Below are 23736 nucleotides of genomic sequence, written 5' to 3'. Positions count from 1 at the left end.
GTGAGGACTAAACCCTGGCAGTCAGCAGAATTAGCCTGCAATACTGCATTCTGACTACTGTGTCAACATGGCTCTTAATCTGAAAATGGGAAGTCTTTTTGTTATGTAAATCATGAAGAGATCATTACCTACTCAATTTCAAACTGATGGTTAGTATAAACCAGCAGGAAAGAAGACCAGTTAAAATGACTGAGGATTATAGTCCAATAGTTTCCTGAGTGTACTTGGAGGAATTTTCTGCTGATAGACTGGATAAACTGCAGAATATGGAAGTAGTTTTAGTGGTTAGGATGACCAACCCTTGAGGAGACAAATGACCCTTAGGGATACTATGGAGCTGAGAAAAATGAAGTGCATAGGAGAAACAAGAACTGGAAGACAAATATCTTACACTGAGATCAGACTGAGGTTCTGTAAAAGGTCACCTGCACAACACTGGAAGAAACAAAGTTGCTCACTTTCCTGACTCCACGGGTCAAAAAAAGATCAATATGGTGGTCACAATGGTGTGACTGAAGTTCCATCTATTTCTTAAGCGTGGAATGTGTACTGATGACCGTGTAAAAATGAACTGATGACCACACCCTGCAGAATCTCCATTTGCCTTCACTGCATTTTCAAATAATAAGTCAACATTTATATTCTGTACTCTGCAACACCTTCTTTGCCAAGATTTTGCAGTAGAGGGTAGAAGACTTCACATAATTTTTTGCATACAATCAGATCTATCTCAACTTGAAATACTGGGTATATCATAAGATTATAATCCTGACAATTTTTTCTCTGATTTTGTATTTCAAATTGTAGATCTCTAGAATGTGAACAGGTTGTACAGAGCTAGCCCTAACACGTGATTATTTGATCCTTGCCCTACCTGGTTTATTGAATCAACCACAACTGGTCTCATATTTAAGCAATGCTTCCTTGCAGATGGGATATTATTTGTTGCCTAAAGGCAGCAGATGTAAGGTCTCGGTTACAAAAAAGTCCATTGATTATGGATGTTTTTGCAATTATAGACCAATAACAAACTCACACAACGCATTTCAGTTCATTTGGCAGGGATGTGATGCAAACATTGGCTAAAAAAATGAACGTGTATGAAGACTGGCTAGATTTCAATAGTTGTGTATCCTAAACAAAAGTATCATTCCAGATTGTCTGAATGGGTTTCGGGTCAGATTTGTGAACTGAAGTTTAGCCTGTTTTGATCGGGTTCCACCTGAGGTTAAATAATAGGGTCATGGTCTGAGAGTGCTGTTTAATTGGCTGCCATTGGATTGTGAGAATTACATTTGCACAGATGCAATTCTTTCTAATAAGTTAGCAACAATTGTCCATACCTTCACTAGAGTATATCTCATCTTGGTTACTGTAATGTGTTAAATGGACCTAACCTTGAAAAATATCCAGAAATTGCAGTTGGTGTAAAAGGAGGCAGCCAGACAAGTAATCAATGCAAAATTCAAGGAATAACAATATGTATACTGAAAAATCTTCATTATCTTCCAGATGCTTATTTATGTGATTTAAATTGATACATGTTGATATTAAGTTTTCAAAGTCCTAACAGTGTGTGGGATCTGACATATATATTGGCCTTTTCTATTACAAATATGTCCAAAGATCAATATCTGCAAAAGAGGCTCTTCTCAAGATATATTTGGAACACTTGTACTATGTTTTTCTCAGTCTATAAAATGTATTCCCTTAGGAATTATGTTTCCCATTTTCCCAACTTAAAAGTCAATAAACACAACAAAGAAATTGCTTTAAGACAGCAAAGACAGAAAGAGAATGGAATAAGCATAAGTCAGAAAACCTTTGCTTGTCTCTTTTTCATCCTGTATCATAGCATTTCCTTACTTCTACAATAAATATGTTGTACATATTAAAATTTACCCACCCTAAACTGGTGGAAATCTGTTGATATCAGCCATATACAGTACTTGTTCTTTGCAGCTGTCCTATAAATTCATTACTGTATTGTACTTTTATGCCCGATCTAAACAAGTCAAAACAATCAAACTATTAACTAGCCTGTAAAGCATAAATAACTTCTCTTTGTGTGGTTACACTAGGAACCCGAAGAAAGCTAATTCATACTTAGACGACCTTTTCGTAACTTACTTTAAATCGTCTACTCTAGACCCTTTTCTTTCCTAATGAATATCTCTGTAGGTAAAATACCCTTCCAGTTGAATTTCAATCCATTGGCTCTTCTGTACTTCTTGATAACAATTTTAAATGGTTTGCCATTCCTTTTCTCTAGGTTCTTCAAAGAAAAACCAGAAAGTCCAGCTGCCTCTTGAAAAAAGCACCTTTGGCACCTTTTCTCTATTTTATTTTTTTTTAACCTTCTGGTCTAGACTACAGCCCGTGGATTTCTGGTTGTCTCCCCTCTATAAATCCGACACCGCTTAGTTTTCCAATATCAGCCGGGATAAACCAAGGAATGTTATTGCTTGTGAATGCTTTTGCTGTTAGGGTTCACTTCTATAAGGAAAGAGGACTGAAAGGAATGCCTCCCCCCCCACCTCCCCTCAAAGGCGGCCGCTACAAGCATTACAGCATTAAACTAGCGCTCGTCTCCATTAATGATTTTACACTCTAATGGGACCCGAACTGCCGGTTCGAAATTTGACAAAACTCAGGGAAGAGGATACCGATGAAGGCATTGTCGCTTCTACGACTTGAATTCACGCACCTACCAAAGTAGCCTGCCCGCCGGCTCCAGACACACAACCGCCGCGCACGCAACGCTGCGCCCGCGCCACCAGACCTTCGGGCGGCGGTTGAGTGCCGTTGCATAGCAACCGCAGCGCGCGCCCGCTACATCCGATTCTACCTCAGCGGTTTCCGGTGGGCGAGACGCCTTAGGAACCTTACCGGCTTTTCGAAATTATGTGTTGTTAGTTATAGGCCAAGCTGCCCGCCGTTTAGCCATAAAACGCAGCGCCGCTCGACTATTAGTCGTTTAATTAATCCCACTTCGGTTCCGCCCTACCGAAGCGTCTCTCGACAAAGTGTGTTCGTCGTTAGCGGCCGTTGGTGCGCCGCTCGCGCCCGCTCGGGTCTAGTGGGAGGGTCTCTCTCTCTCTCGAGCCATCTGCGAAGCTGGCAGAGAAACCTTCGTGTTGCCCGAGCGAAACCTGACCCGGCAGGTCTCAGGCGCTTCTGTCTTCTACATCCAACGGGATGGAAATGAGGGAGGGGCCTGTCGGAGCGATACCATGAGCCTTGCCCTCCAACTTCCCCTGCAGGACGGAGGGGAGGGGAGGGAAGCGAGAGTCAGGTTAACTTAGTTATCCTGCGTAGGCACCGGGGAGCGGATCGCTTCGACAATGCAGTCTTTGGAGGCTGCCCGAGGGACGGTCTCTCTGCGGGTATGGCACCTGCCTTTCTTTTTCTGCCTGATTGCTATTTTGTTTTCAGTACAGGCACCCCCGACCATGGCTGAGGGAAGCGGCCTTGCTTCGGTGGACTATGAGGTGTTTGGGAAGGTGCAAGGGGTATTTTTCCGCAAACATACCCAGGTGAGCGGGCTCAGTCTGTAATTCCCCCGAGGTAATAGATTGTACAGTATTGGTAATTTTTGGTCACTTTTTACCCATTTCTCTTCTGCACTTGGTTCCAAACTGGTGAACATTCTGGAGGTGGTTAGTAAATTAGAACGTTCTGCTTCCATCTGGTTTACTATTAGTCCATTTTTATCTAGTTCTTTGTTCATTTTTATGTTTTAATTTTTAATGCTGAATATTATAATTTTATATTGTGTTTTTATGTTGTAAGCTACCAAGAGTTGCTTGACAATGAAATGGGTGGCATATAAAGTCCCCCAGGGGGACTTTTTATCAGGTCCGCCTGATTCGCCAGTTGTGTCCCTTTCTGGATCGGGACTCGTTAAATACGGTCACTCATGCTCTCGTTACTTCCCGCTTGGACTACTGCAATGCTCTCTACATGGGGCCCCCCTTGAGGAGCACCCAGAGTCCAGAATGCGGCCGTGCGGGTGGTTATGGGAGCGACGTGGCGCTCCCATGTGACCCCCCTCCTGCGCGAGCTGCACTGGCTCCCGGTGGTCTTCCGGGTGCGCTTCAAGGTTTTGGTTACCATCTTTAGAGCGCTCCATGGCATCGGACCGGGTTATCTACGAGACCGTCTTCTGCTACCAATAGCCTCTCACCGACCAGTACGCTCCCATAGAGAGGGGCTCCTCAGGGTGCCGTTGGCCAAACAGTGTCGACTGGCGGCCCCCAGGGGGAGAGCCTTCTCTGTGGGGGCACCTACCATCTGGGACGAGCTCCCCCCAGAGATACGGAAGATCCCGGACCTGCGCACGTTTCGCCGTGCTCTCAAAACTTTTCTACTTCAGCAAGCTGGCCTGGCCTAACTCCCATCTTTTAAATTTCTTAAATTTTTTAATTTGTGATTTTATAAATTGGGTGTTTTAATCTGTGTTTCGGCCGAAATATTTAATAATTTTAAGGGATTTTTTTAATATTTGTATTATCTGTATTTTATCTTGGCTGTTCACCGCCCTGAGTCCTTCGGGAGTAGGGCGGTATAGAAATTTGATTAATTAATAAATAAATAAATACATACATACATACATACATACATACATACATACATACAATTGTGAGAACTTTGGAGGCTTTGCTTAGGCAGCTGGATACAGGTTGTCCTTGATTTATGACCACAATTGGGACCAGAATGTCTGTTACTAAGCAAAGTGGTTGTTAAATGAGTTGTACCCCAATTTTACAACCTTTTTTTTTTCCCAATGTTATTAAGTAAATCATTGCAGTTGTCAAATGAATCATGTGCTTGTTAACTGAATCTGGCTTCCCCTACTGATTTTGGTTGTCAGAAGCTGGCAGGGAAAATCATAAATGGTGATCACCAGGATGCTGCAACAATCAAATACATGCCGATTGCCAAGCACACAAATTTTGATCACATGACTATGGGGATCATGCAGTGGTCAACACTGTAAGGACTAGACATAAATCATGTTTTTCAATATCATTCTAAGTTGCAACATCGCTAAATGAATGGGTTATAAATTGAGGACTACCTGTAGTCCTAACCTGAGTTAAGTCATATTATTGAAGTCAGAAGAATAGACACATGTAAGCTGTATTTGCCTTTATTATTGTAAGATGCCATTGTCTTTTATATTAGCTCTTTTTAACAACAAATAATACATTTCCAATTAGTGTTGGTTTATCTTTGAATGACATAGCAGAAGTTTGGATTATATAGTAATTCAGTGGGGTTATAATAATTCTCTACAGAGGAATTTTAAAGGTTTTTATATAATTCAGATTAATCATATTTGTGTATGTGTGATTTTTTAAAAAATATTTGCATGTGTATTATTTTTAGGCACAAGGAAAAAAGTTGGGTCTAGTTGGCTGGGTCCAAAATACTAACTATGGCACCGTGCAAGGACAAATCCAAGGACCTCTTGTCAAAGTCCAACAACTTCAGGAATGGCTTCAGAAAACTGGAAGCCCCAAATCTCACATCGACAGAGCTGAATTCCACAATGAAAAGAAAATTGCTCATTTAGAGCATAGTGACTTTTGTATAATCAAATAAGAGGCTTAGGAATAGAAAGCATTGGATTTATAAAGTCAACCATGGACTTGTCTAGAAGAAAGTCATTCATTTAGTTTTCATTTTCTTGTACCGTAATTGGTTAAATACATTCTTTCTGTTGTAATTATTTATTATATGAAGCTTCTATTAAATATTTTAAGATAAACATTTCCTGAATTGAGTGATGTCCCAATATTTTGACTGTTAATAAAGACACATTTGCTGCATCATATCCAGAGCTATGTATAAAAATGAAATGACATATTGAAAGATTGCAAGTATATAGAATATAAATTACAGAATTTCATTGCAAACTTATTAATTTTTTGTTTTAGAGTTTTTGAAGTTTCATAAATAACTTGATATAGAAGGTAAATTATACACTAAGAAAAGGAACTCTTTTAAATAAGTATAAATGACTTTTTCTGATCAAGACTTACACTGTGCTATGTAAAGTATATATATTTTTTATTTTTCTGCATTTCAATATAATCTAGCTACAAACCATGGTATAACTATCGAAATAAACAGATGGGAACATAATAGCCATATTTGGGGGGGGGGGGTTTCAGGGCTATGGTGTTCATACAACTCCTATGGACCAATTAAAGTCTGATTCTTTTTAACTGATACTTCACTATACACAAGCAAAAGTATTGTCCCAAAGGTGCTTTTTTAGGAAGCAACTGGACTTTTGTTTTTTTCTTTTGAAGACAAAAGACCGTCTTTAAACGTCGTCATCCAAGAAGCTTCTTCAGCTCTAACAGGATAGTGGGGAATGGAAGGAATATAAATCCTGTCAGAGCTGAAGAAGCTTCTTGGATGAAAAGCGCAACATCTTCAAAAGAAAAAACAAAGTCCAGTTGCCTCCTGAAAAAGCACCTTTATTTTTATTTATTTTATTTTTATTATTCATATTTCTATGCCGCCCACTCTCTGAGGACTCTGGGCGGCTTACACCAAAGACAGAATACTAAATACCCCCAACAATCTGGGTCCTCATTTTACCCACCTCGGAAGGATGGAAGGCCAAGTCAACCTTGAGCCACTGATCCACTGAACTAGCAGTCAGCTGAAGTAGCTGCAGTACTGCACCCTAACCACTGCGCCACCTCAGCAACCATGACCTGTATGACACAGAATCTCTACAGACTTACTTTTACTTTACTTTTACTTTTACTTTTATTTAATTTGTATATCGCCCTTCTCCCGAAGGACTCAGGGTGGTGAACAGCCAATAATAACATACATACATACATACATACATACAAAAGACAAGCAAAAGTATTTAATCTGCACTGCTGGATCTAAGCGTGAGATAAATACCTAAATGTAGTACAACCCTCAGTTTTATTAAATTTATTAAATTACATCATTTCCAATTAATATTCAAATATTGTCTCTATTGCACATATGCCTTGGAATATAAGAGTTCATCAAGTCAGAGCTGCACAGCCACAGCTTTAAATGTGTTTCTAACTTCTCAACTTGTCCAGCTGCTGCTTATATCATGTTTCAGCAATAATATTCCTTTTAGCTCTTCCTCAGCAACCTGAAATACTGTATTCCTACAAGGTGTTTTTCTGTATTTTATCTTTGTTGATAAGAAATAAATATGTGAAAAAATTAACAACCATTTTAAGAATAATTAGGCCCTTTTTTAGCACTCATTTTATGTGACTGCCATATATTTTTGAATGTATAATTTTTATTTCTCCTCCCTAAATGTAATGATTTATATTTCACCTCTTGAAGGACAACTTTGAAATAGTGCTGTGTATCATACTAGTAAAATTTCATTAAAAATTCCAGTGCTTCAAGGATCATCTAATTGGACATTTACAATGTGCACGGTTATTATAGCTCAAACTTTAAGCCGAAAATATGCATCCACCTACGTTTAAACACTAACTTTTTCTGTGCTACTTGTCCCCTTGCTCAAGATTTTTAAATTCTGCAGCTGTTTAATTGCGGAAATATTCTTCAGGAATAGTTGATTATAAGAGACCTAGTGCGGATCAGAAGCAAGTTCGGATTTATATTATACAGTAATTTGGAGGAACTAACAGAAAACTTCGATCCGTCTTGTAAATAAAGATCACAAAAATACCACAACTCCCAGAATGCATTGCAATATTTTGATGTACGCTGGGAACTGAAGTTCTCACAGGAGGCATTTGAGAAGGCCCAATTTCTTCCTCAGCACCGACCTGATTTCAGGTGATTGACAATAAAGCTAACTGAAGCGGCGGAAGATGAGAGTTGGGTCGGGTCCCACTGAGGTGATTTGGTCCGGCGGGAAAAAACTCACGGAAGAAAAACGGGGCTGTTGTGGTTACGTCTGGGATGAAAAAAAGGAGGTAGATCCTGTAGTTACTTCAACGGAGAGGCGGTGGGAAGAAAACGGAAATAACGACAGATCTCCAGAAACTGTTCGATGTGGACGGCGCTACCCTCCTTCCTCTTTCTCGCATGTCGTCAGTTATCTTGAAGCCCAAAGTTCCTCCTTAAATCTGGCAGAAAGGTGGGACTTCTTCCGATTTCATTATTGTCCATTGCTCAACTAGTCTCAGCAGTGCAGCATTATCGAAATGTGCATTGTAAAGTCCTTTTACCTATTTTACATCTTACTTTTCACTCGTCCAAGATTCCAATCTATTGGCGTTTGTGGAAGGGATTTAGCACATTTTAATCTTCACAATAGTCCTGTGAGAGCGCTTAGCTCAGTGTGTGACAGGCTAAATGTCAATACAAATAAAAGCCAAAAATGAGTGCTGTTAATGAGTGTAAGAGTGTTAACTATTGCACCAACTGACTTGTAAATGTAATATGTTATCACAGCAAAAATGACAATTGCGTTAATCAAAGAACGGCAAGTTAGCTCATAATAGTCATTTTTCCTAATATTTTCCATGTTATAGTTTAGAAATAAATTGTCCAGTTTCTCCATTACTCAGCTGATCAGTTATTAATGGGAACTGATAATTAGGATTTGACTGAAAAAAGTCATTTTAGGGGGTGAGCACAGGGAGAGCAATGTTAACATCACTGCTAATAGTTCTTGCATGCAATTTTAAATAAAAGCAGTCTTAACTAAACATATCTAGGTTGAATTTAAAGAAAAAAAATTAAATTGAACTGGATTTTGTTAAATAAAATACAAAATGAGCATGGGAAACACTCTGGAAAATATTAAGGGATTTATAAAATATCTGGCTAAAAAATTAAAAGATCATTGGATTCTCTGTTTTTTTAACAGGACATTTACAGAAAAGGCAGGTGGCAATGCATAACCAATAGATCGAGACTTCAACAGTCTTTTTTCTCACAATGATCAAATGCTTGCCTGAAGAAGTACAAACCAGTTTGCGCTCTGGAGTGGCCATTAACTCAGTCGGACATTGTGTTGAGGAGCTTATCCTTAATAGCATAGATGCAAAAGCTACATGTATTGCTATTAGAGTGGATTTGGAAACCTTTAAGGTCCAGGTGGTGGACAATGGCTGTGGTTTGGGAAGAGAAGACCTCAACAAAGTAGGCAATAGATACTTTACTAGTAAATGTTATTCATTGGAAGACTTAGAAAATCTGAAGTTTTATGGCTTCCGTGGAGAGGCTTTGGCAAGTATTGCAAGTATGGCCAGTATATTGGAAATATCATCCAGGACAAGTAGGATAGCAAAAACCTTCTTGAAACTGTTTCACAATGGAAAAGGTCTTGAAGTCTCAGAAGCAGAACTGAATAGGCCAAGTCTTGGAACAACAGTGACTGTATACAATTTATACCATCAGTTACCTGTGAGGAGAAAGTGCATGGATTTCACACTGGAATTTGAAAGACTGAGGCATAAAGTAGAAGCTCTTTCATTTGTTCATCCATCTGTCTCTTTTTCTTTACGGAATGAAGCTTCCTGTTCAATGATGCTTCAGCTACCCAAAACAAAAGATATGCGCACACGTTTTTCTCAGATTTATGGTCTAGGTAAATCTCAGAAATTACGGGAAATAAACTATAGGTCTGGAGGATTTGAAATAATGGGCTTTATCAGTTCAGAAGGACATTACAATAAGAATATTCAGTTTTTGTATGTAAATAATAGATTGATATTAAAAACAAAATTGCATAAGCTTATTGATTTTCTATTGAGGAAACAGAGTGTTATATGTAAAACAAAAACTGGGTCTTTGCTCTCAAGTCCTGTCCGCCATCGTTCTGGCTCAGAACTCCATGGTGTGTTTATTATCAATGTGAAGTGTCAGCATGATGAATATGATATATGTTTGGAACCTGCAAAAACTTTAATAGAATTTCGCAGATGGAATGCTCTACTAACCTGCCTTGAAGAAGGAGTAAAGGCATTTTTAAAGCAAGAACATCTATTTATTGAGTTGTGTAGTGAAGATACTACAGACTTTAATGAAAATAATGATTTTTGTTTGGGTAACACAATAGCTTTACAGTCTTCTCTCCCCAAAGAGAAAGATATTCAGGAGAGCTTTAAATCAGCTTGTGATAATATTGTAGAATCTTATGAAACATTTAATCTGCAGTCAAAATCTGTCAAAAGGAAAGTAACTCTGACAAAGAAGAGACCTGATAATATACAACCTATTAACAATGTGGAAGAAGTAGGTGTTTACTCAGATGTAGCTGGTTTTGAATCTGTTCGTGAATTGAGAAGTAGTAAAGATAAGTATCTTCTGCCCAATAAAAATGACATTTCTGATTTTCTAAAATTGAATAAATTCCCTGAAGAGTCAGAACTACACATTGATGTTATGAGTTCCAAATGCCCAGGAGAACTTGGCATTCAAGACAAGATTTCAGAAACAGACCAGCATTCTGATACTTTGCTTTGTACTGAGAACCATGGGAAGAAAGATGCAAATAGTCAACAAGATGCAGGAATCCAGGAAAGAAGCCCTGATTTAGACACCGTGAGATGTACTGAAATTGAAAAACATATTGATGAATTTAAAAGTAAATATATTTTTGGACATAGCATGATGGAAAAATGCAAATTGGAAAAAAAGAGCAAAGAATCCTTTATTGAGTTAAATATTGATAGAGGATTGATGGTAGAACAAAATTCTTTGGGTTCTGAAAACATTACAGTATATTTACCTCAAAATCAGCCATCATATAAAGCAACAGAATCTAGTAATTTATTAAACAGACAGGCTAAACTGGGTCCAGTAAGTGCCACGGATATCTTTGAAAAACAGCTAGAATTTTCAGAGCAGATTCCAAGTTCTCTAGAATATATGACAAAAACCAATATACATACAGGAAATACAAAGGAATGGCTAAAGAAAAAGAGTACATCAGCCTCACTTCCTGCAGATAGTACTGTGCGTTCTGTAATATCACACGTGAAAGGATATATGCCTGTGGTGCCTGCAGATTCAGTTAATCATCTAGGTGATATAAATAGCAGTAGGCAAATAAGTGACATTTCTGTTAGGGTTCAATATTGTGATTCAACAAAATTAAGTTGCCATTCAAAACTGGGATCACTAGATAGGTTCAGAAAATATTATGGGAATTTAAAAAAGAATGCATCAATAAAAGATACAGAAATAAGAAATAGTGATGAAGCACCAGTCTGTTCCGGATCTATGGCTGGTGATAGAACAAATCTACAGATTATTTGTGAAACTCCAACAAAAGAATATATTGAGTCTAATAATAATGGCTTTAATTGCTTCCTTCCCTTAGAAAAGTCTCAACATTCCCCAGAAGAAAATCTGGCAATCAGAAAAGCTTTTAGTACAAATACCATTACAAAATATTCTCATAAAGTAAGGAAATCTCTATCTGGATCTAATTGTACAAGGACACTCGCCTCTAAAGTGTCAAGAATGAAAGAATGTGATAAGGATGTTATAAGTATGCAACCCATAGAGAAATCTTCAGTTCAAACTGAAGTGTGTTCAAACCCCAAAGATAAAAGTATACAGCATTTCACATCTAGAAGTACTCATTTACAAAATACCCATAAAAAATCTCAACATTGTCCTTCTATAAGAGAGGAAGAGGAAGAAAGTAATTGTTTTGCTTCAGCCTCTGATAAACAAGGTAATTCCATGGGAACATTGAGTGCAAGAGCAGATGTGGAAGGAACTGTCAGTCATTGTTTCATTGACACTGATGGAGAATACACAATCTCCGAAAACAGACACTCAGTTCTGTGTAACAAAGTGGATACCGACAATTCTTGTGAAGACGCAAGCATTATGGGTGAATTTACAAAGGAAGCTGCGAAATGTAATGAGTTTCAAAGCGTAAATGTGCCTGGAAATATGGAAAAGAACACAGATGATTCAAGTGTGAATGAGAAACCAAAATTCAGTCCCTCTGAGTGGTTTTATAAGTTTGATGCATCATTGGGCAGAATGGTATTCATCAACAAAATGAGTGGGCTGAGTTCCTATAGTGCTCCTCCTGAAGAAACTTCGGTAGCTTGTACTCAGGATCTAAGCACAATAGCTGTAAATGTCATAGAGAATGGTAAGTACATGGTGTACAACTGTTTCATTGCGTTATGGAGGCAATGGCTGTATCAGGAGTTAAATCTTAATAATTCAGAGTAATATCTTCTCCAATACACTGTGAGAGATAATGGAAAGGTTAGGAAAGGAACAGAGGAAAGAGCAGATGTAAACAATTAAATTAAGAGCAGATAAGTCAGTTGATAGCTTATTTCATAAATGGCAGATTAGCCTAGGACTAGGTGAAAAATATGAGAAGCATTGAAGAAGAAATCATATGTAGTGTGGTATCATTTATATTTTTATTTTTACTAGTCTTGTTGATATATTATTAATGGGTTTTCAGATTTATTTAGTAGTAATTTTAAATGTACTATGAATGTTTTAATAATTTCTTATATTGTGTAAGCTACTGAGAGCTGGCAGATTGCAGTGGAATAGATGTGCAAATCAATCAATTAATCAATGAGACTACATCATATTTAATTCAATATAAATGAGGGTGAAGAATTCCTCTTATTGCCTCTTTAATCTTGCTCAATTCTATGTCACTTAACATACATGTATGGTATATAGGTATATATATTCTCAATTTACTACAATGGAGCCCCAAATTTCTTGTGCTAAGCAGAATAGTTGTTAAGTGAGTCTTGCCCCATTTTTACAGCCTTCCTTGCCACCACCATTAAGTGAATCACTGCAGTTGTTAAGTCAGTCACCCAGTTGTTAAGTGAATCTGGCTTCCCCATTCTTATCAGAAGGTCCAGGACTCTGGAGCACCACAGCTATCATAAATACATACCAATTGCAAAGTGTTCGAATTTTGATCACATGATGTTGGGGATGCTGCAACGGTCATAAATGTGAAAGATGATCATAACTCACTTTTTACAGTGCCGTTGTAACTTTGAACAGTTACTGAATGAATGGTTGTAAATTGAGGACTACCTGTATATGGGTAGAAATGTTAAATGGATTTATAAAATTCTTGTAAATTTGATTGCCCAATTAGCAATGAAGACAATGATTTTCTCTTGAATCATCTGGCTTCATTCTGTACTTAAGAATTGTTTAAAACAATAAGCTTCCAGCAAATAGATTTGTCATTTCTTCTTCAATCACAGTACAGATTACTTTATCAAAAATTATGGGTATTGACTTCCTGTTTGCTGTTTGTCCCCGCTGGACGCTCCTCTGGGATCGTCGAACCCACTGCCTGTAAGAGCCGCCTTTTTCAGCGGAATGGCGGCTCGAAAAAACTCCGTTTCCATTAGGAAACGGAGATAGAGCCGGCTGGGGTGGGTAGAGTCCTCTGCCTAATCCCAAAAGTTTTTTATTTACTTTTGGGAGGGAGCGGAAGAGACTCCCCGTATCCCCAGCCGACGCTCCGGGCTCTGGGAAATCTCTGCTACACGCAGAGCTAGGGGGCAAAAGCAAGCCTGTAAATCTGTCAAATAAATTAATTAAAGAAGATATGAGCTGGACCTTTGATCCTGAAGCGCAAGTATTCCTTTTATTCTATTTTGCCTAAGAAGTGAAGTGAAGGGAAAAAAGTTTTTTTTTAAAATGGCGATTGCTGCTGCGGCTTGAAGAGAGGCTGAAAGGGAAACTCCTTCCGTTTTCAATTACAAAGTAGCAGAATGAATACTTTTGGCTGTAACTGAAGGCAAAATCTCACTCTCATTTCTGTTTTTTTTTTCTTTTTTCTTTTTTCTCTTTGAGGATTTGATATTGATCTTGGTTGGAAAAAAGTTTTTTTTTTTCTCTCTTTTCCAGTAAATTTTGTCTGCGTGGAAAAATGGCACTGAGACTTATAAAACTAGACAAACAGGCAGTGGGGGGGGATTCCCCCATTAATAAATTACATCAACAAGTTTTAACTCTCCAGTCACAGAAACCTGACTTTAATATAATAGAATTTCTTCTTGAGGAGATTGTAAGAAGGGATGAGATTGTGAATCAGCAACTTGAAAAATTTAAGTTGGAAATCAAAGAAATTGGTGAACTGGTGAAATCTAAGTTTGGCTTTTTGGATCGAAAGATTTTAAAAGTAGCTAATGGCTTAGCAGACTTTATGACTCAGTTGGAAGCAAATACTAACTCTAAAATGAAAGAAACTGAGGAGAATTTGGATGACAAGATCCAAAAAATTAAAAAGGATTTGGCAAACATTCAGGATAATAGTTCAGAAGACAAACTTAAAATGGAGGCTGATCAAAAGACTGTTATTGAAGAAAATGTACAACAGAGGATTGAAAGAGAAGTTTTAATGATCCAATACAATTTTACAGAATATGCAATTAGACTGAGAGGTTTGCAGGAAGATGACAGAGATGATTTAAGGAAGATATCTTCTGAAATTCTGGCTGGGATTTTAAAGGTTCAACCTGATGAAGTGTTTTGCAGGATTGACAGAATTTATAGAATAAACTCCTGGTTGGCAAAACAAAGGCAATTGCCTAGAGATGTGGTGATTTATTTTACAGACAAAGAAATTAGAAATAATATTGTCCAGAATTCTTATGACTCTGCTTTGCAATTTCGTGGAAGAAAGATTTGGATTTTTAAGGAACTCCCGCCCAAGATGTTAATAGAGAGGAAGAAATTTGGTTTTCTAGTGAATGAGTTAAAAAAAAGGAATATTCTATTTAGGTGGGACGTCCCAGTTGGTTTAATATTGAGACACCAAGGAGTAAGATACCAACTGGATACAGTCGAAAAAGCGGAAGAATTTTATCAAAAAATTTTAAAAATAAATTTAACATCTTTGGGCATAACACAGGACAAGCAAAAGGAGTTGGAAATAAAGGGAAAACATCAAATTACAGAGGCTGTGGTAGATAAACTGTCTTTGGACTCCTTGGATACCCCAGCTGGACTGTCTATAAATTTGAGAGCAGTGTCATCTGATTTTAATGTGATGAACTATCAACTTACAGACAAGTGCGTAAATCAACCAGTTGATATACAAGTGAAGGAAAAGACATATGAGATAATAAAACAAAACCAACAAGATCAATTTACAAAGCAGAATGACAACCGATCAGCTGATACACAACTTGTAGGAAGGAAATCTGGATGGAAATGCAACCCGCAAAAGAAAAAGAAAAGAAACAGATCTCGTAGAAATAGTAGTTTCTAAACCAAGCAACAGTGAAGCCAGGGATTTTTAAAAAAAAAATAAATGAATATGTGAAAAGATATTGGAGGCGAATTATTGTTTAATACTATCTTGAGGAAAGTGGCAGATCTCTGCAATGCCGTGATTTTGGGATGTGGAAAGAGCCTTACATTGTTGGATTTGAACTTGAACTATCTATTTTGGATTTCTCTTACCGATAAATATATTATAACTATTTTGAGTTACAAGGCAAGAGAGTCATGCTGGGGCATGCAGAAGATCTGGCTGTTACCCACAAAGATGATGGGGATTTATAATCCTGATGAAAACCACAATTACAACTATATGGAATATAATTATAATGTCAGTCGGGTGGTTGTTTTTATTTTTATATATACATGAGGATATTCATTATTGATGGGGGCAGAAGATGACTGAAGATTTTGAATAAACTGTTGCACCAGGATGCTATGTTACCCTATTATGGATGATGGATTTAACAATCTAGTGGAAAGACATCAAAGAAGATACTAAATGAATTATAAATTTAAAGTTATTGTCTTTTTTTATAAAATGGAATGTATATATAGACATATGTATATTTTAGCAGAGTGGGCAGTGGATTATATTTAGAATTGTAGTGCATGGTAATCTTGCAGGAAACTGGGTTGAAATAGGCTAGTTTAGTGATTGATTAGTTTAAGAAAAAGGATTTTTAAGTCATATATTTTGGGGAGTGGAAGAATCGGATAGAACTGAACAAATGTTAAATTTGGAGAAGGCTGCTTTGAAATGTTAAATTAATATATATAAAAGTAAAGGTTATGTTGTTGTAATAATAATAATATTTTATAAGTTTGGGGGAGGAGAAAAAGGGTAGATTGTGAAAAGCGGAGAAAAGCGGAGTTATAAGAATACTTTGCTAAGGGTCAGTACTTTGAGGAGTGAGTAAGGGCATGGTAAAATATTATGTAATTAATTATGAATTAGCTTATTGTTGTGAAGAAGAAGTCACGGGGGGGATGGGTGGTGAGGGGGGGTTAGGGAAGAAGGGAGGAAAAGGGGGAAAAACTTGTATTTGAAAAACTTTTTCAATAAAAAAAAAAAAATTATGGGTATTGTTACAGAAGATAGTCCAATTACCTGCATAATTAGAAGTGTACTTAAATGGAACTTCTGCATATAGTAGTTATGTGTAGGTTAAGCAACATAGAATTCAATATAGTTTTGGTAATTAAATTCTGTTGCAGCATTTCTCAAATGCTTGAATCCTGGTTCTTTTTAAAATGTATATTATCTTCCTGACTATTGTATTTGCAACCATCTCTTTCATGGGGAAGAACAACATGCAGCTGCATGGAGTCTGAATGTAAGGTTCAGTAGTAGCATAAGAAGCAGACTAGACTGATAGTGGGCCCAAAAGATTCATACTTCTGCTTCAGTATATACTTTCAAGCAGAACATATCTACTATTGAATGAAAAGTATATTTGGCTCTACTTGTTTAGGATATTTTCTTTCCTGACATGTTCACTAGGTTTCTAGTGCCTTATTTTGAAAGACTATAACACTATTTGAGAATCGCATCATTACTAGCCTTACTAATGTCTATATTTGTATATATCACATACTTCCCATGTTTGTATATTTGAAGATACTGATCACAATGTAATTCTGCTTAGTTTTATACTATGACTTCCACCATGTGAATTTATAAAATGGGATGACTAGGGATTGTAATAACATGCAGAAGTATATATAGAGGTAATTATAAGAGTACATATCGAAGTAACCGATTAAATATTTAGGGTTTCAGTGCAGGTGCCATCCCTTTCGAAGTGAAGTCATTGTGCCCTTCCTTCCAAAAGCACAGAAAGAGAGGAGTTTGGAAAGTCAGGATTACAGAGGTAGGCCAAGTTTACCAGGGCATAAAATACTAATTCTGCAACTGTCCCAACAGAAACTTGGTGCAATTTGAGCTCTATTAACAATTACATTTGTATGAATCATCTGAAAATAGCTTTTCTAGATTCAAAGTCACCTGCAGTATTGTGTCTGTAGAGATTCTCAGTCATCCAGGTCATGTTTGTCCTAAAGGTGTTTTTTCAGGAGGCAACTGGGCTTTCTTGGTTTTTCTTTGACCTGGATGACTGAGAATCTCTACAGACTTTTAGCTATGCAATTTGGGAAGAACACCTTCGAATGGTGTGGGAGTATGGATTTCCAGAAAAATTGCAGACTACAGGAACCATTAGCACTACTCAGGTGACCCCGAGGACACAAATAAACTTTCAAGTGCTTCAACAACCCTCTAAAAGGATGGAAATGACCAGCTGTCTGCAACGAATATAAAACCTTCCATTCTGCACCATCCAGTCAGAGCTGAAAAAGCTTCTTGGATGAGAAGTGAAACGTCTTCAAAGAAAAACCAAGGAAGTCCAGTTGTCTACTGAAAAAGCACCTTTGGGACTGCAGTATTGTGGATAATGTGAAGTGTTCGGTTCTATGTAAACAGTGTCAGTGGTTTGAAAAAGAATGATCCAGTCTGCTTTAATTGTTTTGCTCTAAAAAAAGGTTAAATTTTTCAGACTTTATCAGCCACAAAATATTAAACAATTGTTCTGCTACTTTATTAGTATGTTTACAGTTGAAATAGAGGAGGCAATGATTTCTAACATTTTTAAATAACAGAGTACATGTATTGTGTACTAAAATGTACAATAGATTGGAAGATTCAGAATGTGTTTAGTACAAAATGTAAGGTTTTTGAAAAAAAAAAAGTCATATTGTACCTGATCCCAGTATGTGGGAGAGGGGGCATTCTGCTCCCTTTTGCCTTTCAGCTCCAATTCAGTAGCCCTTAAGCAATCGCATTTCATTTTATACCAAATTTATATTTTGCTGATAAAGAAATAAAGGGAGAGCTGATGAAAGCTAAAAAGCTTGAAATAGATCTATACTAGTCTCAATTTATTTATCAGCAATATATATATATCTTCTTAAGTTTTCGTGGGTGTGCTGTGATGCCTACCAGAATCCTTTCCCCTCTACAGCAGACAGATAATAATAGAGAATCTGAGAAAGCTGGGCCTGTAACACGAAGCCAAGCAGCTAGGAGGAGGAAGCAGGAAGAAAAACTGTTGTCCTCCAATCGGAACACAGAGTTGCAGGCTAGCCAGCATATGTCAGCAGCAGCAAATATAGATAAGCGACAGCTCCGGCCCTGCAACAGAGAACCCATAGCTTCTACGTGAAACAGAGCCTGAAGATGACAGGGTTGTGAGCCTGTCGAAACGTTGCTTTAAGAAAAACTTTTAAAGTCACTGATAGGATTTTAGCTGAGGTTTTAAAGGACCTTGCAGAGTGCTCTGTAAGGATTTTTAGAAAATTTTAAGTTGGGATTTTAACCAGGATTTTAAATATTTTAACCAACTTATTTATAATGATGCGGGAAAACACCCAAGATTTTAATTTTTTGCATATATATATATATAACATGACATAATTTTTATAATTTCAAGATTGCATGTTATCTTTTCCCTTAGATGCACAAGAAGAATCTCTTCAGGGCCTACTTTCAGAGTGGGACAATCCTGTGTTTGCTCAATGTCCAGAGGTAGGTAGTTTTATGTAGCATTTATTTATTTGTTTGTTTAAATTTATTGGCAACCATGAAGCATTTATTTATTTATTATTGCATTTAATTTATTGATGACCCAAAGTAACACTGGGTATCTTACAGTATTAAAAGGACACAACTATACAAAACCTATACACAATACAAATAAAATGCTATAAAAATATAAATACTCAACACCAACTAAAAGATAGGGAGGAAGTAGGATGAGCGGTGGGGGGGGGAGTGAGATCTACTATTAATCTATCAATCAATCTAAAATTCTGTAAGGCTACACACATATTAGATATATTACTTCCTGGCTGAACTTGGCTGATTTAAAAAAAAGGTCTGCATTTAAATGGGAGACCAATAGGAGATCCCAGTGCTATAGGCTCAACTGGGAATTCAAAGGAAAAAAATATCCTGGAAGAATGCAGTGGCAAAGCATTTTCATATCATTAGCAAGTAAATTGTGACTTTTGGGAAGGTATGGTGAACTGAAGATTACTCTATGAAAGTGGAGCCAATACAGTTACCTGCTGGAATATGATATGGTAGAGGAGGTGGTCAAAAATTCAATGATAGCATGGGCTAAAAATATTGGGCACAACATAAACTTAAACGAATGGGATACAATTTGGAATAGCAATCTCAAAATGACCAGGGCGGTAGCCTACAACGAAAATCAATATAAGATGCTACATAGGTGGCATCTAGCCCCCACCAGGATTGCCAAAATCTACCCTAACATGAGCCCAAAATGCTGGAAATCTGGCCACCATCAAGGCACCTTCTACCACTGTTGGTGGACATGTCCCAAAGCGAAAAAATTTTGGAGAACAATTTGGAAATGGATCTTGGAAATGATAGAGAAAAATATAAATTTTGAACTGGAAACTTTTCTCCTGGGAATCCTGAAAAAAGAATACAAGAAGGAAAAGAGGTATCTAATCGTACAAATAATAACAGCGGCAAGAATAACGTACGCTCAGTACTGGAAAGAGGAAAAATTACCACCGGAAGAACATGTAATTAGTAAGATATTAGAGTGCGCCGAAATGAATAAACTAACACTTGAGATTAACGAAAGAGAGAATACGGAATACTACGCAGTGTGGGAAATGTGGTATAAGTGGATGGAGAAGAGAAACAAAATACATAGCATGAGGGGTACAAGGAATAATCAATAGTGACTAAATAGAATTGAGCATTACCATTTGTACCATATTTTAAACTATAACCAATGATGCAATATTATGTAAATAATATGTAAACAATGTATATATATTTGTTAACATCATGGAACCGAAAAACGTTTGAATTGTATTACTATATATCACAATAAAAAACTAATGAATGAAAGAAAGAAAGAAAGAAAGAAAGAAAGAAAGAAAGAAAGAAAGAAAGAAAGTGGAGCCAATGTCTGTGGCAAAGACCAAGGAACCGTCCAGTGACTAGACCTGCTCCATGGAATCTCTGGATTGTGCGTGACTATGATTTAGGATTTAATTGTTGAGCACACAGAAGGGAAAAAGAGAGGCTTAGCAAAATTGTAGCAGCTGAGTCCCAACCAGCTTTGCATTAAAAAATGGAAACATTTACTTCTGAAAGGGAAGTTATTTTTTTAAATTGTTACAAGGAGAACATTCCCAGCAAGAGTGAACCTTTTTCCCCAAGTCAGGCTTGTTGTGGCTCCGTTACCTGAGCCTGTGTCATCGGCAGGAGAGGACTCCGAGAGTGAAGAAGAGGAGTTGGCAAGGCCTCCCTCTCCAGTACCCTCCTCTCTGGCAATGCCTTCGGTGTCCGCCGAAGGGCAAAAGATAGGGCCGGGGCCAAGCACGTCCATGCAGCCACAGATAGACAGTGATGAGGGTATTGAGTCTTGGCTGGATCCACGCCAGCGTCGCAGAGAAGCGCGCGCAACAGAAGAAAGGGTGTGCCCGAGATTAGGCTGAGTCACTGGACCACACCCCACAAGGTATAAAAGGGAGCGTGGTGGCCAGTCAAACCTTGTGACGAACAAAGCTGAAAGCTTCCACACCATTCTGCATTGCCAGACTTTTGCTATAGACTTTGCTGGATTATCTCTGGACTTGATTGACTCTGTAATTATTGAGCTGTTTCCTTTGATGTACCAGAAGTGGGGAGAAGTTATCTCTCCTCTTCGTAAGTAATAAACTCTTGGCAGGCAGCTGCTAGGTTGTTGCCAAGTTCCGTTATCATAAGGAAAAGGATTTTGCCGGCTGGTTTAGTCTTTAATTCTTGAACGTCTGTTGGTGTGTGTGCATGTGTGACGGGGACAGAACAAGGCTCTAGAACCAGGAATAAATTGTGATCATCACCATTGGCTTGAGCCAGGATAATTGGATTATTATTAAGGATAATTAATTCTGACCCTCAAAAGCAATTGAGAATCTCTGCAGCCTGTTTGTAGAATGATACCTAATTACAACATAGTATACTATAGTTTTATTCGTTCTTTATATCCATATCAGACATGCTGATACTAAAGTGGGGATGTGATTTTTTTTAGTCTGCCATTTGCTTATCTAGTAACAATTCTAAGAAGTGATTATTTCTCTTACAGGTTGCTCTGAATGTTAGCAGTGGGCAGGCAGATACCCTTGCTGTGAAAATACATAATATCCTCTATCCTTATCGGTTCACTAAAAAGATGATTGATTCTCTGCAGGTAAATGTGTAAATAGCAGCATTGCAAGAGAACACATGTACAGTATTCATTTATTCTGGGTTGTAACAATCTGGTAAAATAGTGCTAGTGTTAGTAAATAATTAGTTACAGATCCATGTTAACAATGTCGAAATCTAACAAAATCACATTTTTTCATTTATGTTCTAGAATTATTCTGTTTTTTAAAAATTATTATTTTTGAATAATTTATAGGTTCTTAATCAAGTGGACAATAAATTTATTGCCTGTTTAATGAATACTAGAGAAGATGAGAATGAACATGCAGGTAAAAATGCAATTTCTTCTTATAAAAAAACCTTTTTTAAAACTTTCTGTAAAATTTAAAACTTTTTGTAAAATTTACTTATACATGAGATAATTCCATAACTGCGAGAAAAATTTAATTGAACAAAATTGTGTGTGTTGTTTCTTAACCCTTTTAAATTATCCCAAGTTACTCAATTGAATAATTAAAAAAAAATAAAACTGGAACATATAATAATAATGCTTTACTAAATGATTGTTCTGCCTAACTGCCAGCAACTCCTTTATACAGATTCTACTATTGCATTGCTACCACCTATATGTATATGTATCTATTCAGTACAATATTAACTGGAAAATAACTACACACAGTGGCCTATGTTGAAATGCAGAACAATTTTTATAATTTGACTTCATTGGTAATATTGATTCAAGGGGTTCAGTCTTACTTGAAATAATAGAATTAGGTGAGCTCCAAAACATTTTCCTGCAACTGTTCTCTTCCCCCAAGGGAAGAAAGAAGCTAAATTGAAAGATTTCTAATTCAAATTTTTATTTGTGTGAAAAGCTTCTCATATAAGCTTGAACAAATTGTTGCCCTACATTCTAACCTACCTCACAAGCTGAGGATAAAGTGAGGTTAAAATTAGAACTGGTGTTATGTGTTAAGATGATGAAGACACTGTTTTTATGGCTCTAGATGGAAATCTTCTTGTACTTGTGGATCAGCATGCAGCCCATGAGCGTGTCCGTCTTGAGCAACTTATCGCAGGTATAGTTTCAGATGGTCAAAGAAAATACTTTTACAGCTGATAAAATAAGCTGGAAGCTGAAAAATCAAATTTATTGAAATACAAATATATATTAATAATTAAGAATGAATGTATATTGATGATTATTGATGATTAGGAATTGATGATCATTGATGATTAGGAATTCCTATATGGATTTTATTGGAGGTTCTGTAAATGTTTGAGTAGAATATGAATACTTTCCATTTTGTCTATCATGGAGAATGACATTCTTGAGCTTTACAAGAATCTGGTCAGTTATGAAAGATAACAGCAATTCTTGTAATTTAGAATAGTTCATTGATCTCCAGATCAACAACAGCTATGAATTTCTTAAAGTGAAGAGTCCAAGAGAAAACTTGCTGGCTCTGGCCTGGCAGCAATAATTGGACAAGAATGTGAAAAACTCTCTGGGATGTAAGGAGTGTTTATTATACGGTTTAAATGGAGTCATTTATAGTTATGATAGTTTGCTCTATTATTTCAGGGATGATAATTTGTTGATAAAAGTGTTATAATAATTGATGTCTCTCAGGATGGCCTTGGTTAATATTGGCAGTTACAATATAACATTAACAAGACTGCTGCCAAGGATAAATAATATTTCTTCTTTAATACTGTAGTATAGGTTGCCCATCGGTGGGTAGAATAATATTAGTTTCTTAGTGAATATATACTGTCTTCAAAACATCATGAACAATGATGCTCTGTTTGTTGCTCTATTATTAGATTCCTATGACAAGCAACATGAAGCACTGGGCAAGAAGAAATTATTGTCTTCCACTTTGAGTCCCCCATTGGAGATTGACGTAACAGAGGATCAGAGAAGACTCTTATGGTTGGTACTACTACTCAGAGCATCCAACATATTGACCGTTCTTTCAAAAAAATAAGGGTGCTTTCAGATTAGACTTTTAAATTGTTATATTTTCATTTTTCATTTTCATTTTATTAAATTTGTATACCGCCCTACTCCCGAAGGACTCAGGGCGGTGAACAGCCATAAAATAAAACATATAAATACAACACATAAAACATATTAATACTTATTCTTCTCAATTGAATTAAAAATAATCTGAATTGGATAAGATCCTATAAAATAAAGAACATAATTTTATTGCATGATCAATGAGTAAACGGTCTGTAATAGA

At 36.9% G+C, this 23736-nt stretch overlaps 2 protein-coding genes across 3 annotated transcripts in view; both read left to right on the top strand.

The window, feature by feature from the left end:
• Positions 1 to 2908: 2908 nt before the first annotated feature.
• ACYP1 (acylphosphatase 1) lies at positions 2909 to 5775 on the top strand. Of its 2 annotated transcripts, XM_070931413.1 has the most exons (3): positions 2909 to 3164; positions 3441 to 3536; positions 5392 to 5775. In XM_070931413.1, the coding sequence occupies exons 2-3, from the start codon at positions 3453 to 3455 to the stop codon at positions 5605 to 5607; spliced, it is 300 nt and encodes a 99-aa protein (XP_070787514.1). In that variant the 5' UTR covers positions 2909 to 3164; positions 3441 to 3452; the 3' UTR covers positions 5608 to 5775. The 2 variants fall into 2 exon arrangements, with proteins under 2 accessions (XP_070787514.1, XP_070787513.1); XM_070931412.1 differs by lacking the exon at positions 2909 to 3164 and having other exon boundaries at positions 3262 to 3536.
• Positions 5776 to 7810: 2035 nt separating this feature from the next.
• The window catches only part of MLH3 (mutL homolog 3), a 24023-nt gene continuing 8097 nt past the window's right edge, over positions 7811 to 23736 (top strand). The window contains exons 1-8 of the mRNA XM_070940897.1: positions 7811 to 8131; positions 8867 to 12118; positions 17028 to 17126; positions 18765 to 18835; positions 21426 to 21530; positions 21744 to 21816; positions 22495 to 22566; positions 23315 to 23423. Coding sequence (XP_070796998.1) covers positions 8938 to 12118; positions 17028 to 17126; positions 18765 to 18835; positions 21426 to 21530; positions 21744 to 21816; positions 22495 to 22566; positions 23315 to 23423 — 3710 coding nt within the window. The 5' untranslated portion in view covers positions 7811 to 8131; positions 8867 to 8937. The remainder of the gene's footprint in view (positions 8132 to 8866; positions 12119 to 17027; positions 17127 to 18764; positions 18836 to 21425; positions 21531 to 21743; positions 21817 to 22494; positions 22567 to 23314; positions 23424 to 23736) is intronic.

Source organism: Pituophis catenifer, unplaced genomic scaffold (assembly GCF_029215685.1).
Source record: "Pituophis catenifer annectens isolate HBS135680 unplaced genomic scaffold, rPitCat1.0.hap2 SCAF_1, whole genome shotgun sequence".
In the NCBI taxonomy this organism is placed as follows: domain Eukaryota; kingdom Metazoa; phylum Chordata; class Lepidosauria; order Squamata; family Colubridae; genus Pituophis; species Pituophis catenifer.
Note: the sequence above shows the minus strand (reverse complement) of the source record. Positions and strands in the feature narration are given on the sequence as shown.